Source organism: Caenorhabditis elegans, chromosome II (genome assembly GCF_000002985.6).
Source record: "Caenorhabditis elegans chromosome II".
In the NCBI taxonomy this organism is placed as follows: Eukaryota; Metazoa; Nematoda; class Chromadorea; order Rhabditida; family Rhabditidae; genus Caenorhabditis; species Caenorhabditis elegans.
In genome coordinates this window covers 3,295,214-3,309,619 of record NC_003280.10, presented here as the reverse complement: position 1 = coordinate 3,309,619, position 14,406 = coordinate 3,295,214, and the positions used below count along the sequence as shown (strand labels likewise).

The 14,406-nt window shown below is 37.1% G+C and overlaps 4 protein-coding genes, 1 long non-coding RNA gene, 9 other non-coding genes and 2 pseudogenes across 16 annotated transcripts; 3 read left to right on the top strand and 13 right to left on the bottom strand.

Annotated features, from left to right (window-relative positions):
• Positions 1 to 332: 332 nt before the first annotated feature.
• Positions 333 to 351, bottom strand: F39E9.26. Its single transcript, NR_131409.1, has one exon. It is a non-coding gene; the product is annotated as an Unclassified non-coding RNA F39E9.26 (non-coding RNA).
• On the bottom strand, positions 346 to 366 carry F39E9.18. The gene has a single exon (NR_050955.2). It is a non-coding gene; the product is annotated as an Unclassified non-coding RNA F39E9.18 (non-coding RNA).
• A 1,748-nt stretch (positions 367 to 2,114) lies between these two features.
• F39E9.7 lies at positions 2,115 to 3,476 on the top strand (annotated as a pseudogene). The gene is made up of 3 exons: positions 2,115 to 2,212; positions 2,686 to 2,983; positions 3,117 to 3,476. Coding segments are annotated over exons 1-3 (756 nt in total).
• F39E9.16 lies at positions 2,132 to 2,151 on the bottom strand. The gene has a single exon (NR_050954.2). It is a non-coding gene; the product is annotated as an Unclassified non-coding RNA F39E9.16 (non-coding RNA).
• Positions 3,133 to 3,150, bottom strand: F39E9.19. Its single transcript, NR_050953.1, has one exon. It is a non-coding gene; the product is annotated as an Unclassified non-coding RNA F39E9.19 (non-coding RNA).
• On the bottom strand, positions 3,234 to 3,253 carry F39E9.20. Its single transcript, NR_050952.2, has one exon. It is a non-coding gene; the product is annotated as an Unclassified non-coding RNA F39E9.20 (non-coding RNA).
• Positions 3,284 to 3,386, bottom strand: mir-260. The gene has a single exon (NR_002360.2). It is a non-coding gene; the product is annotated as a pre-microRNA mir-260 (primary transcript).
• On the bottom strand, positions 3,368 to 3,385 carry F39E9.21. The gene has a single exon (NR_050950.1). It is a non-coding gene; the product is annotated as an Unclassified non-coding RNA F39E9.21 (non-coding RNA).
• F39E9.25 lies at positions 3,380 to 3,400 on the bottom strand. The gene has a single exon (NR_131408.1). It is a non-coding gene; the product is annotated as an Unclassified non-coding RNA F39E9.25 (non-coding RNA).
• Positions 3,477 to 3,845: 369 nt separating the features above from the next.
• Positions 3,846 to 5,550, top strand: F39E9.28 (annotated as a pseudogene). The gene is made up of 3 exons: positions 3,846 to 3,954; positions 4,245 to 4,475; positions 5,323 to 5,550. Coding segments are annotated over exons 1-3 (568 nt in total).
• On the bottom strand, positions 3,864 to 3,882 carry F39E9.15. Its single transcript, NR_050949.1, has one exon. It is a non-coding gene; the product is annotated as an Unclassified non-coding RNA F39E9.15 (non-coding RNA).
• A 319-nt stretch (positions 5,551 to 5,869) lies between the features above and the next one.
• F39E9.10 lies at positions 5,870 to 6,859 on the top strand. The gene is made up of 3 exons (NR_171648.1): positions 5,870 to 5,976; positions 6,111 to 6,471; positions 6,656 to 6,859. It is a non-coding gene; the product is annotated as a long non-coding RNA F39E9.10 (long non-coding RNA).
• Positions 6,860 to 8,921: 2,062 nt separating this feature from the next.
• Positions 8,922 to 9,863, bottom strand: btb-22 (BTB domain-containing protein). The gene is made up of 3 exons (NM_001322720.2): positions 9,472 to 9,863; positions 9,279 to 9,429; positions 8,922 to 9,221 (listed from the first exon to the last, which is right to left on the bottom strand). The coding sequence occupies exons 1-3, from the start codon at positions 9,793 to 9,795 to the stop codon at positions 8,944 to 8,946; spliced, it is 753 nt and encodes a 250-aa protein (NP_001309553.1). The 5' UTR covers positions 9,796 to 9,863; the 3' UTR covers positions 8,922 to 8,943.
• A 166-nt stretch (positions 9,864 to 10,029) lies between these two features.
• Positions 10,030 to 11,406, bottom strand: btb-18 (BTB domain-containing protein). Its single transcript, NM_182266.3, has 5 exons — positions 11,281 to 11,406; positions 11,116 to 11,231; positions 10,715 to 11,072; positions 10,508 to 10,658; positions 10,030 to 10,344 (listed from the first exon to the last, which is right to left on the bottom strand). The coding sequence occupies exons 2-5, from the start codon at positions 11,223 to 11,225 to the stop codon at positions 10,067 to 10,069; spliced, it is 897 nt and encodes a 298-aa protein (NP_872066.2). The 5' UTR covers positions 11,226 to 11,231; positions 11,281 to 11,406; the 3' UTR covers positions 10,030 to 10,066.
• btb-16 (BTB domain-containing protein) lies at positions 11,290 to 12,737 on the bottom strand. Its single transcript, NM_062098.6, has 4 exons — positions 12,594 to 12,737; positions 12,179 to 12,545; positions 11,974 to 12,124; positions 11,290 to 11,920 (listed from the first exon to the last, which is right to left on the bottom strand). Exons 1-4 carry the CDS (start codon positions 12,710 to 12,712, stop codon positions 11,643 to 11,645), a joined length of 915 nt encoding a protein of 304 aa, NP_494499.2. The 5' UTR covers positions 12,713 to 12,737; the 3' UTR covers positions 11,290 to 11,642.
• Positions 12,738 to 12,961: 224 nt separating this feature from the next.
• btb-17 (BTB domain-containing protein) lies at positions 12,962 to 14,215 on the bottom strand. The gene is made up of 4 exons (NM_182200.5): positions 14,043 to 14,215; positions 13,602 to 13,995; positions 13,399 to 13,549; positions 12,962 to 13,346 (listed from the first exon to the last, which is right to left on the bottom strand). The coding sequence occupies exons 1-4, from the start codon at positions 14,183 to 14,185 to the stop codon at positions 13,069 to 13,071; spliced, it is 966 nt and encodes a 321-aa protein (NP_872000.1). The 5' UTR covers positions 14,186 to 14,215; the 3' UTR covers positions 12,962 to 13,068.
• Positions 14,216 to 14,406: the final 191 nt, after the last annotated feature.

Sequence of the window (14,406 nt, the reverse complement as noted above, 5' to 3'; positions counted from 1 at the left end):
TAATATTATTTTTGAAATTATTGGCAGGTAGGCTCAAAATCTCAAATGGTTAAGCAAATTTTTTAGTCTTAAAATTCCTAAAATAAAAATAATTTAATAGTCTTGCAAATAATTGAACTTTTTTTCAGGATTCATACAACAGGGGTTACCCGGCGATTGAGTTGGAAGCCGTGGAATTGATTTTGGAGGAAATTCTGTCCTTACATTGATGGAGCCAAAGCAAGAATTTTTACCGAAAACAGCTGTGAGAGAGAAGAATGGCAAAATACCAGATTGTCCTTCACGATAGTCTATAGACCTGGTAAAGCTAACGCCATGTTAAAAAATTCTCTCGCAATAATTTTGTTGTACGTTTACATGGAGGTCCCGCCGGAGGGAGAACTTCTTCTGCCGCGAAGCTGAATATTTCCTGAGAAATCAAAAGATCTGTTTTAAATTATGTATTTGAATAAATTATTTTTATTTGACAAGCTTTTCTGACATTTTTTTTTCAGAAAATTTTCAGATAAATTCCGAGAAAAAAGTTAGAGAGCATTTCGACAATTTTTAGCATTTTTTCATTCATTTTCAGACAATCATAGGCACTTTTTTTTTAGTAAACTGGTAGTTTGGGCCCGGTGGAATGGGTAAAATTGAGTTTCTTAAGATCGTTGTGGCACAGGCCCAACTATTAGGTTGGTCGAAAAGTCTTTGCAAAATTTTTTACTTTTCTTCATTTCTCAGCGTTAATTCATTTTTTTCTGATTCTGTTTTTTTATTTGCATAGTACGTAATGTGCATGTTTAATATATTTAAAAAAAACTTTTGGGTGCTGTTCAAAATGACCGAGAATTTGCTCGCCGAACGTCACGCCCTCCGATGGGTTTTTCTGTACGAGTTCCCCCAAATCTGCAATTGCAACGAAGCTCGTCGTAACATGTGTGCAGTGTTAGGCAAGAACTCTGTCACCTATAATACCATGAAGTTTTGGTTCGAAAAGTTCACGAAAAAGAACTACGATCTCGATGATAAACCAAGATAAGATCGCTCTCGTTTGAATATCGACGAGGATATTTCGAGAGCCCTGGAAGATGATCCAAGAGCAACGAACCGCGAACTTTCTGCGACTCTCAAGCATCCCCAAAAAACCATCATCAACCATCTCCACGAAACCGGAAGGGTAGAAAAGTTCGGTCAACTCGTTCCTCACAATTTGCCCGATTCTCAGAAAAATTGTTTTGTGACCTCTCTCTTTCGCTGCTCACTAGGAAACGAACAACGGACTGGGTTAAAGATATCATTACTGGAAATGATAAATGGGTATTGTATGTTAGCCATACCAGGAAAAAAGAGTGGGTCCCGGTCGAGGAAACCGCGACACCTGACCTCAAATTAGAACTTCACGGAAAAAAGTGCTTCTCTCAATTGGGCGGGACAGTAAGGGTGTCATTTCCAGAGAGCTTCTTCCAGACTTTGCTACAATCAACGCTGGCCTATACTGCATTTAATTGGAAAAGATGGTCCATGCTCATCGATTACATCGCCCTAGAGGATCAAAGTTGTTGCTGCTCCATGACAACGCAAGACCGCATACAACTTTTAAGACCCGCCAGAAGCTCCAGACAGTCGGAATCCAAATTTTATCTTACCCATCGTATTCGCCGGGCTTGGCTCCTACTGACTACCATCTGTTCCGCTCACTCCAGAATCACCTTGCCGGGCAGAAGTTTCATGATCGAAAGGTCGTCGAAACGGGGTTGGACGACTTCTTTGCCTCCTAATCGCAGGAGTTCTAGGCGGAGGGTACTGTTCAACTTCCGTTGTGTTGGCAAGAAGTCATAGGCATTAATGGTAAATATATTACCCATTGAATCTTGTTCGCTTTGAAAAAATACTACTTCCAAAAAAAAATCAAAATTTTGCAAAGACTTTTCGACCAACCTAATATTCTAGCCTATTAAATTAGAGTAGACTAGGGCTTGGGGAACCTGTGCGGTCATGCGGGGTGTTCAATTAAATCTGTAGCGTTCTTTCCATGTCCTACACTTGCCATCTGTCTTTTTTACCACACATGTTTGACCCCAGTGTCTGCGTTCTCCACTATCTCCTCGTCGACCCGCTGTTCCCTTCTCCCCTCATTCTGCCTACTAGACAGCCTACGGAATGGTTGTCCCTTCTCTTTTTTATTGATTTATATTAACTTCAATTTTTGCAACTTTTGAGAGATGAAAAGGTGAGTAGAAAATTTGGTCAAACGGGGGAATTTTCATATTTAAATTTGAGCGAAAATTGTCAGATTTCAAAATTTTTGAGAAAGAAAGCTTGACTCTGAAAATTTGGCATTTTGAAAAAAATAAGCCTGGCTAGTTTAGCACTATTAGTTTATGAGCTTTTTTAGTTTAGAAATTCCGAAAAACTTGACTGACAATCGTTCTCAATTTTATAGTATCTACAAAATATTATTCAAATGCTATTTTTAAAATAATATAGAAATTATTGGCAGGTTTGCTAAAAATTTCTGAAATGAACATTTCTTGCCAAAAAAGTGGTAGTTTAGGAAATTTTTAGAAAAATAGGTACAACCGAGGAACTGAGGGCTCAACAGGTTTGTAGCAAATTTGTTGTTTTTATAGTTGTTGAATCTTTATTGAAACAAAATTTTTGTGAATAGTTTCTGTTGCCCAGTTATAAATTTATATTTTTCAGCCCTTGCTGCCAATGTGCGCAAAACCGAAAAGAAGCAGGCCACAATGAAAAAAGATGAGGAGATTGATGTCCTGAACCCAGTGGCCCAATTAAACGAATATGCACAAAAATTTTATAAAAAGTATCCGACTTTCGAGTTTGTCAAAGAACAAGCCGTGGGCAAGCACAGAGTATTTATTATCCAAGCAACATTTGAAGACAAAACTCTGGAAGGGAGAGGTCCAAGTAAGATGATAGCAAAAAGAGCAGCTGCCGAAGCAATTCTCGAGTCGATTGGGTTCATAAAACCATCGCTAAGGTTAGTTGATTGGTTATTATATAGCCGAGGCCATTTTATTATATTAACGAGGCCGTTTGTCCTCTATGGACTAAAGGGAACTAGTAGAACACAAGGGAGCGCTTTAACCTAAAATTAACTAAAATATTTCCAGTATAGGCGCTTGTCCGGGACAGCGATTCCGTTTCACTTGTTCCGCACGGAACCTGAAAGGCGAGAAGAGAATAAGGAAAGAAACCAGAGACAATCGGTACGGGAAAAGCAGAGAGGCCACATGAGAAGAATTTTTACCGAAAACAGCTGTAAGAGGGAAGATTGGCAAAATACCAGATTGTCCTACAAGAGTTCGACATCACGATAGTCTATCGACCTGGTAAAGCAAACGCCATGTTAAAAAATTCTCTCGCAATAATTTTGTTGTACGTTTACATGGAGGTCCCGCCGGAAGGAGAACTTCTTTTGCCGCGAAGCTGAATATTTTTTGTATTTGAATAAATTATTTTTTATTTGACAAGCTTTTCAGACATTTTTTTTTTCAGAAAATTTTCAGATAAATTCCGAGAAAAAAGTGAGAGAGCATTTCGACAATTTTCAGCATTTTTTAAATTAATTTTCAGACAATCCTAGGCACTTTTTTTTTAGTAAACTGGTAGTTTGAGCCCGGTGGAATGGGTAAAATTGAGTTTCTTAGGACCGTTGTGGCACAGGCCCAACTATTCCAGCCTATTAAATTAGAGTAGACTAGGGCTTGGGGAACCTGTGCGGTCATGCGGGGTTTTCAATTAAATCTGTAGCGTTCTTTCCATGTTTGTCGTGTTTAACCCCCCTCGCAGTGTCTGCGTTCTCCACTATCTCTTCTTCTACCCGCAGTTCCCTTCTCCCCTCATTCTGCCTAATTGACAGCCTACGGAATGGTTGTCCCTTCTCTTTTTTATTGATTTTTATTAACTATGGTTTTTATTCAATTTTTGCAACTTTTGCGAGATGAAAAGGTAAGTGTAAAATTTGGTCAAATGGAGGAATTTTTCATATAAAAATTTTTAGCGATAATTGTAAAATTTCAAAATTTTAGAAAAGGAAAATTTGAATTTGAAAATGTGCCATTTTGAAAAAAAAAGAGCCTAGAAAATTTAGCAGAAGTAAAGATCAGTACTGTTAACATGAATAAATGTAGAGTTATGTATTATATTACCAACATTCACTTCTAGTTCTTGAAACTTTATAGTTTAGAAATTCACTTCTCTCAGTTCTCACTATGCAAAGAAAAAGAAAATCTTTACAGACGGACTAAGCCTCCGTGAAATCCTCAACTGGGAGACAAGACACAGCTGCAGCAAAGTTCCACTTGTTCCGCACGGAACCTGAAAGACGAGAAGTCAGAGAGTACGACCAAAAAAAGAAAGCGAGAGGAAGCAGAAAAGAAACTTGAATTTGAAGCGAAAAAGAAAGCAATCGCTAAGCTAGCAGCATCGGCTACATTAGAGCGCCAAAAAAAACATTTTTGAGATCAGAGGTAGAGATATGAGAGTTTTGAGATCAGAGGTAGAGTGGTGGAAGTGATGATAATGTGATGAGTGAAGAGAGGTTTTGTTGTAGTAGTAATAGGAATATTTAGAAAAAAATGTAGAGAAAAAAAATTGGCCTAGTGGTTGAATATTGAATTGAATGTAGAAAAAAATTTTGGTGTATTGAATAATAAGAAATTGGTGTAGCGAATATAGAAAAAAAATAATATGAAAAAAAGGAATGTTGGTGTAGCGGTAAATAGAATATAGAAAATTTTGGTGTAGCGGTGATTAGCGAATGTAGAAAAAAAAATTAATAAATGGAAAATGTAGTATAATATAGAAAATGTGGTGACTACCATACATTAGGACGGAGTTGCTGGAGAGTTAATGGAGAGATGTTAAAATAATCAACTCTCCCTTAAAAGTTTTTGGCAGATGTTAAAAAAAACTTTTAAGTCGAGGTGGGACCTCAATGTGGTGGTTCCGGCCCGTCCAACGAGACCGTTTGTCCTCTATGGTCTCGCACCTTTTCCTGAATATGAAGAGAAAGATACTGGGAATATATGTTTATCTAAGAGAAATGAAGGAAAAATAAAAGAATGTGACTAAACTACAGAGAAAGAGGAGCGGCAGTTCCCATCTCTCCTGCCGTCCTTGACTGTCTGGCTAGGGGCCTGTCGCCACAGGAGAGGAGAGGTGGAGGGGAGGGGAGGTCACCCTCTGACACTTCCTTTTTCTAAGAAAAAACAAACTTATCAAGATCAAAAGTACATACATCAGATAATACTTAACCATTCAAATATTAAGAAAACATGAAAACATAAAACAATCTTTTAATATTCCTTTTTGCAGAAAAAAAATGTATAACTCTTGCGAGACTGACCTATTGGAACACGGAAATGCCTTCGTCGGTCCTGAGAAAATACAATGGACCCATTCGACACTTTGTTAAAATTGACAATGTTGCCTAATATTCAGGAACTACTGGACATCACAGCGAACAAACCGATTTACATAAATGTTTGCTTTTTTTTCTATGATACACATTTTTTTTTAAAAATTTTTTGAAAATTTTTTAATAAATATGTAATTTTATGTCTTTGAAATTTTCAGGATTTTTGTCCACAGGGAGTATTAAAATGCTATCACAGGAGCTGAAATTTCGCTACTGTGGAATACTTATCTTCCTGATGCTTTACAAAAAGTCAAGCTTGTAACACATAACTATAAAATTAGAACATACTTGGGCTTTGGAACCCTGTGACGTCGTGCGCGTTCTTTGATTGAATCTGTAGTGGTAAATGTTTACCATCTCTCATTCTCACCACACATGCCTGAATCTCAATTTGTCTGCGTTCTCCACTATCTCCTCGTCTACCCGTTGTTTCCCTCTCCCCTCATTTCTGTCTACTAGACAGCCTACGGAATGGCTGTCCCCTACATTTTTATTGATTTTTATTAACTATAGTTTTTAATCATTTTTTACAATTTTTGCGATATGAAAAGGTAAGTATAAAATTTGGTTAAACATGGAATTTTTTAGATATGAATTTGAGCGATAATTGTAAAATTGCGAAATTAAAAAAAAGAATTATTTGACTTGGAAAATATTCAATTTTGAAAATATACCTTTGAAATAGGCGTTTTTAGCACTCAGAAGAGGTCAGTCACCAAAATCGTACGCTAAAGGTGATGGAAACCACCGAAAACAGAGTCAACACAGGGTATTTCGTTAGCGTGGAGCAAGTACTGACTCTGGAATTTAGACGGAACAGTTCTTGAAACGGTAGAACGAACAAACGAAACAAAATAAGAGTGGATATGCGGAATTCACTCTGGAATGGCCACCGGACAATTCAAAAAAGATGTTCCATCAAATTTTCAAGAAAATGAAGAGCTCCCGACAATGGAGTTGGTAAAAAGCTAAACACGTACCAGCAGAAGATTTGTGAAGTCTCCGACAAACTCCCTAACAATATCAACACCGTGAAAAAAACTATGGTAAGTGGTCTCACTATCAGAGCTGAATTATTGTAGTATGTTTTAAAACATTATTTTGAAAATAATAACATAGGAATCATTGGCAAATTATTCTCAAAATCTCATGTGGTTAAGCAAACTTTTTGGTCTGAAAATTTATTAAATAAAGGCAATTTCAAAGGCAACTAAACACTTTTTTTTCCAGGAAGGATATCCGGCAATAGAACTTGAAGCCATGAAAATTTCGTCCATACATTGAGGGAGCCAAAACAACCGTCATCACGGATCACGCCTGTTGGGAAGGTTTTGCCCGTTAACATGGAGGTCCCGCCGGAAGGAGAACCTGTTCGAAGCTAAACGTTCTCTGTAAGCTCAAAGCGACTATGTTTTAAATTTAGTATTGGAATAAATTATTTATTATTTTGCAAGCTTTTCAGAAAAATTTTTTCAGAAAATTTTCAGATAAATCCCGAGAGAAAAAAAGCAGGAAAATATTTTCCAACTTTACCACTATTATTAAAACGCTTCGACAACTTTCATCAAGTTTTAGAAATCTTGGAAGTCATTTAAACTAAAATCATGACCAGTAATAAAGCAGCCGACATTTCGTGAGTCTGTTTTCGATGATGATTACTAAAACGACTGTAACTCAAAAAAAGATATTTTAATTGAAGGTTTGTAGAAGTAACACGATGTTTATTCAATTTTTAATTGCTTGCACATATCAACTTTGTCCTGAAACTTCCATTAAAAAGATACGTGAGCTGAAACTTATGTCAACACTGTTTAGACGATGTATTCAAAAATCAGGTGTCTTGGTTTGAAATTATTTTTCGGACAATTTTTGTGGAAACTAATGTTGTAATAATATTTGAACTATATATCAACCAAAAAAGTTCAGAAAAGTTCAGAAAAAATCACCCACTATTTATGAGAAATGTGCTTGAAATGACCCTACACCTTTCCTTTTTGAACTCATTCATCTTTGCGGATTCCCGAAAAATTACATGTGCAAACAATGCAAAATTATCAAAACATTGTGTTACTTTAATAAACCTTCCATTAAAAATATGGCTGAAAATAATAAAACCGTAGTAGTCTAGATTTTTCTCGGTTTTTGAAGTATGGAATTCCCAAATCCACACAGCAACGTATTTATTTTTACATTTTTGTTAAGTTCCAATAAATTCAAGTATATTCCCAAGAGTCCAGTTTTTGCGGTCAGTATTATTGATTCAGTAAGTTATAAATACACGTCTAATGATTTACGACCACACAATGTCTCGTTTTTTTGTATCTAATGATCCGACTTTTAATTAATCTTTTGTTTGTTTGAAAAACTGTTTCAGCGAGGCTCTTTAGCTCAGCAGCTATCGATAAAACGAAAATTTTATGTATGTCAAGCCTCCATTCAATACATACACTTGTTGACTCAAACAACCTCTCGTAGCAAAGAATTATCAAAAAACGAGATAATTTTAAGTCAGAAATGAAGCATAATGTGAACGTGATTACTAAAAGAGAAATTTACAACCTACTAAAATCTTGGGAATATATGAAATAATGCCTCGCTACAATGGATAGTTGTGGTATTTTAGCAACAAAGTTAATACCAGTATTTGCCATTTTGTACGATATGAGCAAAAAACGGTTTGCACCTTCATTTTTCGCTCAATACAACTGTAAACAGAATGTATCAGGAAAAATAGAGTTTAAGTATACAAGTCAAAATGATAAACCCCACAGGCTATCAATATCGCTCTTCGTTATGTCTTACAGCTATTCATTGTTTTTTCCACTATACATACCAACTTTTAATCAGAAATTATATGAAAAGAGATCCAAAACAACATTAACTCATAGTTATAACTAAAATAGGAACACTAACGGCAGTGTGCGCAGAATGTGAGCTGAACGTGCGCAGAATCCGCTCAGGGGGTGCGCAGAATGTGCGCACGAGGCTATGCCACCAAGAAAAAGGGCACAACAACATCAATGTGCGCAGAATCGGCGCAGGGGGTGCGCAGAATGTGCGAACGCGCCTACCGAGTTGTTGAATGCCAAGATTGGAAGTACTTTGAAATTCAGAGCCCTTGTGACACATGCCTGAAAGCAGGGGTGCGCGGCAATAGCCGTTCGGCAATCCAATTTTCTTGGCAATCTCGGTAATTTCGGCAATTGAGACCAAAGTATGATCGACTAGAAATCTTTTAATTTTACACATTACTCCCTTTGCCGTACTTCATACTCGTCATTTGACCAAATGTTCAAGCGACACACATGATCTCTCCCACCACACCCACTCAAAGAATTCGAACTTTCAACAAATTTTGTAGCTAGTTTGAACGGGATTTGAGTGAATAATCTGTTATAAAAAAATAAAACCAGGTGTGGGAATGATTATCTGAATTTGCCTAGTTGAAAAAAAGAAATTTAAACAAAAGGATTCCATAAATTTTGTGCATAAGAGAAAACATTGTATTCACAAAAAATTCAAATCAAGTTCATCAGTCGTTCCAGAACCATAACCTTCGCATCATGAGACATACTCGGGAACAATGGAGAATCCTTCAATATTTTCACCTTGGGAAGAGAATCTATTTCTTTGATAGACTTTTTCAGAAGCTGCTTCATTCCGTACTTGTCAGCCATCCAAATCATACTCTCATTTGCAATACGTGAATTGTGAAGTAAATGATGCTCAACATGATCGATGGCGGAATGCACCATGAAACGATCCGCCATTACTAAAAGCTTTTTAACAGTCCGGTCTGGAAAATGTCTCGATTATATAGCACACATCAAATGAAAAATACCCTACAGCATACCGGTAGGAAACACGGGTTTTGGGTAAATCGTGCTCATCAATAGCTCAAAATCCCCATAGACAACATCTTTCAGTTCAATCTCATTCTGTTCATTTTCCTTAAAACTGGAAGAGAACAACGCCCGAAAATAGTCCGAGTGGTAGGAAAGGAACTTAAAATTACAAGTACAAAAACAGATAGCTAAGCAACTCACCGCTTTATTAACATGTATTTTCCTTTTTCCAATCACTAGTACCGCATCGTGTTTTTCGCATGGAAGAAATTCGTCCTCATAGGATGGTTGGAATAGAAAATTCCATGGAATAAGGGCGTATTCAAAAACGACTTCAGCGACATCTTTTATCCAAAACCAGAAATACGTGGTAAGAGGCGGGTAAAAGATTACAGCAATTAAAATAAATACTGGCAACGTAAATATCACAATTGAATAGAAGTTGTTGAAAATAAAATCAACAGCGGCAAGGAAAGATCCTAAAATGATCAACCCAGTTAACACAATAATCAAAATTTCGCACATGTCTGCTTGAAACCTGTAGATTAGTAAAATGGCATGAACAAAGTTGGCGACTAGATCACAAAATTTTGGCCTATAGTGAGGCGCAGTATACAAGAGCGGGTCACATATTAATCTGATGAAATAGAAAACCGACCGCACACCAGTTTTTGTGTGAACTTATTGACACCTATGAAATTGTATCTAGATCACAAAATTATATTGTTCTATGGATTCTTTGAATATTTCCATATAACATGCTGAAATAAAAATTTATTAGTCAAACAGAAATGCCTCAAATAAACTTCAACAGTTGTTCCAATACCATAACCTTAGCATTATGAGACAAACTGGCAAACAATGTAGAATTTTTGAGGTTCTTTGCGTTTTCAAGAGAACCAATGTTTTGGATTGAAATTTTCAGAAGTTTCTTCATTCCGTACTTATCAGCCATCCACATCATACATTCATTTGCAAGACGCGAGTTGTGAAGTAAATGATGTTCAACGTGGTCGATGGCGGATTGAACCTTAAAACGATCCGCCAGTACTAGAATTTTCTCGACGGATCGGTCTGAAAAATGATTTGATTATCAAAGTTCACAACTTTAAATGTAGGATTTATGATAGTGGTACGCAAAAGTTGTGGAAAACTACGACCTTATACAATGAAGCAACTCGACAAAAACCTTGTTCGCAACTGTGAGCAGTATGTGTAGACAAGTTAAGGAACTCACCGTTTGGAAACACAGGGTTGGGATGAATAGTGCTCATCAAATGCCCAAAATCTTCATAGACAACATCTCTGAGTTCAATTTCAACTGATGCATCTTTTTTTAAATTGGAAAAGAACAACTCTCGAAAGTGGTCGGAATGATAGCAAAGGAACTGCAAGGTATGAGGTATAAACGTATAATGAGTCAAAACAAAGTTTAGTAACACACATCTTTGTTAACATGAAGCTTCCGCTCTCCGATCACGAGAACTGCGTCATTTTTTTCGGAAGGCAGAAATATTTCGTCTCTTGAAAACGGTAATGGTCTTAACCACGGAGTCAGGCTGTACTCAAACATGACTTCAACATGCTCTCGTCGGGTTGGATTCTCAACAATTACTGTTGCCCACTTGAAACGATCTGTCAAGGTCACAGCTCTCTGGACCGTTACATAGTTTTGAAACTGGTACTGACGAAACTTCACGTCAATTGTTCCGACGAACTTTTCAATATCCTCACTTGCAAAATCAAATTTCCATGTGAAGTGAATTTGGCTAAGACCATTTTCCATATCTTCACACCATGTGCTGAAAAAAGTGGTGTAGTTGTTTTTAACCGTCATTAAAATACCATTTCAAAACATTTGTTGTGCTTCTGTCTAAAATCGCCGGAGGTGGTGGCCCTCGGGGTAACCAAGTTTGAGTTATTTTGCTTTTATACTCAATTGCTTTGTAGAACATGGTCAACTACAACTTTAAATGTTCACTAGTTGAGCAGGAAACCGAAATTAAAGACCTACTTATCGAATAGTTTATTTTTCACAATCAACGTTCTGCAGAAAACTGACGTTATGATGAAAATAAGAGTTAGCAATAGAATTCATGCAACTTATATTTGTACGGATAGAACGCGCACGTATAAAAAAAAAGGATTCCAACTGTTCATTGTGTTCATTCAATTTCTGTTTGAAACGAGCAGATTAGTGAAATAAATCCTATAGTTTCGGCCTGCAGCGAGGCGCAATTTACAAAAAATATCATACACGGGTAAAATAGAAAAAAGTTCCACATATTTGAAAATTAAATAAAACATTTGTAGAGCACGTTTTCGTAAAGACGGGAAATAACGATATAGAAATATTTCATTCATAAAAAAATTCAAATCAAGTCCATCAGTCGTTCCAAAACCATAACCTTTGCATCATGAGACATACTCGCAAACACTGGAGAATCCCTCAGTTTTTTCGCTTTCTCCAGAGAATCCATTTTTAGAATAGACTTTTTCAATAGCTTCTCCATTCCATACTTGTCAGCCATCCACATCATACTCTCATTCGTGATACGTGAATTGTGAAGCAAATGGTACTCGACATGATCAATGGCGGATTGTACAATGAAACGATCTGCCATGGCTAGGATTTTCTCCACAGTTCGGTCTGAAAATTTTTTAACGTTGCCCTAGAGTGAATGAAAAAGTGTAGCTTCTTACCGCACGGAAACACGGTCTTTGGATATATGGTGCTCATCAAGAGCCCAAAATCCTCGTAGACCACATCCTTAAGCTCAATTTCATCCTGTTTATCTTCCTTGAAATTGGAGGAGAACAACGCTTGAAAGTAGTCCGAGTGGTAGGAAAGAAACTGGAAATTGGACTGACTCGTGAATTGTAGCTGTCAAAAACTTCAGTAACTCACCGCCTTATTAACATGCAGCTTGCGTTCTCCGATCACTAAAAAAGCGTCGTTTTTCTCGGATGGAAGAAACATCTCGTCAAAGGAGAATTGCAGCGGGGTTATCCATGGAACAAGCGCGTACTCATACATAACTTCAACGGCACCTTGTCGATTCGGGTTCTCAACAACTTTTGTCAGTGTTTGACATGGCTCTGTCAGGCTGACAAGAGTTCGGACTGTTGTAAAATTTTGGCTCTGATTTTGGCCAAACTTCACGTCAATCGCGCCAGCGATCTTGTCAATATCCTCATTTCCAGCCTCATCGTACTCGAACTTCCATGTAAAGCAAATTTGACTATTGTTATTCACAATTTCTCCGGACCAAGTGCTGTAAAAAATAAGTGAACAAGATCTTACTTTAAAAAAATTAAAATACCATTTTAGCCCATTTGTTGTACTTGTGTCCAGTACTGTTGTGCCTCCTTGTCCACTCATCATGTGAGGTCCTCGAAGGGGAACTTTCTTACTCTCATACTCGATTGCTTCGTAGAACATGGGACTGCGACATGCCAACAAAAAGAAAAAGAGAATCAATGAGTCGCTTATCAATTGAATGTTTTTTAACGTTGTTTGAGTATGTAAAGTAAACAACTTATTTGCTGATAAAACGCGTGTTAGCAATTGTGTGTTTCTTGTAATGCTATTTTTTGATATTTCTAATTATTCTGAAACAGTTCACCGATGAGCTTATGCTTCTGATGCCGAAGAAGAATTCGCTTCATCTACCCCACAGCCATAATCACGACGCAACTTTGTTTATTGTAGAGAAGACGTCCTGTCACCGTAAAAAAGTCTCGATAGTGCCCCACCAGTCGAAGGCAACAATAAAACAGTTTTATTCAAACAAAAACTCAAATCAAGTTCATAAGCCGTTCCAAAACTATAACCTTCGCATCATGAGACATACTCGGGAACCATGGAGATTCCTTCAGTTTTTTTGCTTTCTCCAGTGAATCCATTTTCAGAATAGACTTTTTCATAAGCTTTTCCATTCCATACTTGTCAGCCATCCACATCATACTCTCATTCGTGATACGTGAATTGTGAAGCAAATGGTACTCAACATGATCAATGGCGGATTGCACCATGAAACGATCTGCCATTTCTAGGATTTTCTCCGCAGTTCGGTCTAAAAAATTTTAGACGTTGCTTTAAGAAGAATAAAAAGTGTAGCTACTCACCACTAGGAAACTCTGTTTTCGGATAAATCGTGGTCATCAGTAGTCCAAAATCCTCGTAGACCACATCCTTAAGCTCAATCTCATCCTGTTTATCTTCCTTGAAATTGGATGAAAACAGAGCACGAAAGTAGTCCGAGTGGTAGGAAAGGAACTGGAAATTGGAAACCCGAGAAACGTAGATATCAGAAAATTCCGTAACTCACGGCTTTATTAACATGCAACTTCCGTTCCCCGATCACCAAAACCGCGTCGTTTTTCTTGGATGAAAGAAACATCTCGTCAAAGGAGAATTGCAGCGGGTTTATCCATGGAACAAGCGCATACACATACATAACTTCAACTGCACCTGGTTGATTTGGGACCTCAACCAGTTTTGTCAGTGTTTGACAATGCTCTGTCAGACTGACAAGCGTGTGGACTGTTGTAAAATTTTGGTTTTGGCCCGTTTGGAACATTCCAGAAACTTGATTGCGGCGAAACTTCACGTCTATCGTCCCAGCGATCTCGTCAATATCCTCATTTCCAGCCTCGTCGTACTCGAACTTCCATGTGAAGTTAATTTGACTATTGTTGTTTACAATTTCTCCGGACCATGTACTGTAAAAGTTAAAAAACAAGGTTTTACAAAAACAAAATTAAAATACCATTTTAGCCCATTTGTTGTGCTTGTATCCAAAACTGTAGGACCTGATTGTACATTTGCCGCACCAAACCTTATATTTCCTCCAATGTAAACGTTTTTGCTTTCATACGTAATTCTTTCGTGTGGAATGGGCACCTGTGACATGTCAAAAAAAAAAGAATCAATGACTCGCTTATCAATTTAATAACTTTTCATTGATTTTAAGGGTATTATAAACAACTAATTCGCTGATAAGAATACGTGCTAGCAATCTCTTTTTTTTTGTAAATCAGTGGAATGCGAGTAAAAAAGCCAAAGGAAAAATATAGTCAGTGTTCATATTACTTTTTGAGGTATTTACTTAAATAAAGGTATATAAAATCTGC

What these genes read in the sequence shown, in the direction of transcription:
- btb-16 (NM_062098.6), bottom strand. Translation starts at nt 12,712, where the DNA reads ATGTTCTACGAAGCAATCGAGTATGAGAGTAAGAAAGTTCCCCTTCGA. An exon ending in ACAACAAATGGGCTAAAATG is followed by an intron (nt 12,546 to 12,593) that starts GTATTTTAATTT and finishes TATTTTTTACAG; the next exon opens with CACTTGGTCCGGAGAAATTG. An exon ending in AAAGACCGTGTTTCCGTGCG is followed by an intron (nt 11,921 to 11,973) that starts GTAAGAAGCTAC and finishes AAAAATTTTCAG; the next exon opens with ACCGAACTGTGGAGAAAATC.
- btb-22 (NM_001322720.2), bottom strand. Translation starts at nt 9,795, where the DNA reads ATGTGCGAAATTTTGATTATTGTGTTAACTGGGTTGATCATTTTAGGA. An exon ending in AAATACATGTTAATAAAGCG is followed by an intron (nt 9,430 to 9,471) that starts GTGAGTTGCTTA and finishes TGTAATTTTAAG; the next exon opens with TTCCTTTCCTACCACTCGGA. An exon ending in AAAACCCGTGTTTCCTACCG is followed by an intron (nt 9,222 to 9,278) that starts GTATGCTGTAGG and finishes GACATTTTCCAG; the next exon opens with ACCGGACTGTTAAAAAGCTT.
- btb-18 (NM_182266.3), bottom strand. Translation starts at nt 11,225, where the DNA reads ATGTTCTACAAAGCAATTGAGTATAAAAGCAAAATAACTCAAACTTGG. An exon ending in ACAACAAATGTTTTGAAATG is followed by an intron (nt 11,073 to 11,115) that starts GTATTTTAATGA and finishes CACTTTTTTCAG; the next exon opens with CACATGGTGTGAAGATATGG. An exon ending in CAACCCTGTGTTTCCAAACG is followed by an intron (nt 10,345 to 10,507) that starts GTGAGTTCCTTA and finishes ATCATTTTTCAG; the next exon opens with ACCGATCCGTCGAGAAAATT.
- btb-17 (NM_182200.5), bottom strand. Translation starts at nt 14,185, where the DNA reads ATGTCACAGGTGCCCATTCCACACGAAAGAATTACGTATGAAAGCAAA. An exon ending in ACAACAAATGGGCTAAAATG is followed by an intron (nt 13,996 to 14,042) that starts GTATTTTAATTT and finishes TAACTTTTACAG; the next exon opens with TACATGGTCCGGAGAAATTG. An exon ending in AGTTGCATGTTAATAAAGCC is followed by an intron (nt 13,550 to 13,601) that starts GTGAGTTACGGA and finishes TCCAATTTCCAG; the next exon opens with TTCCTTTCCTACCACTCGGA.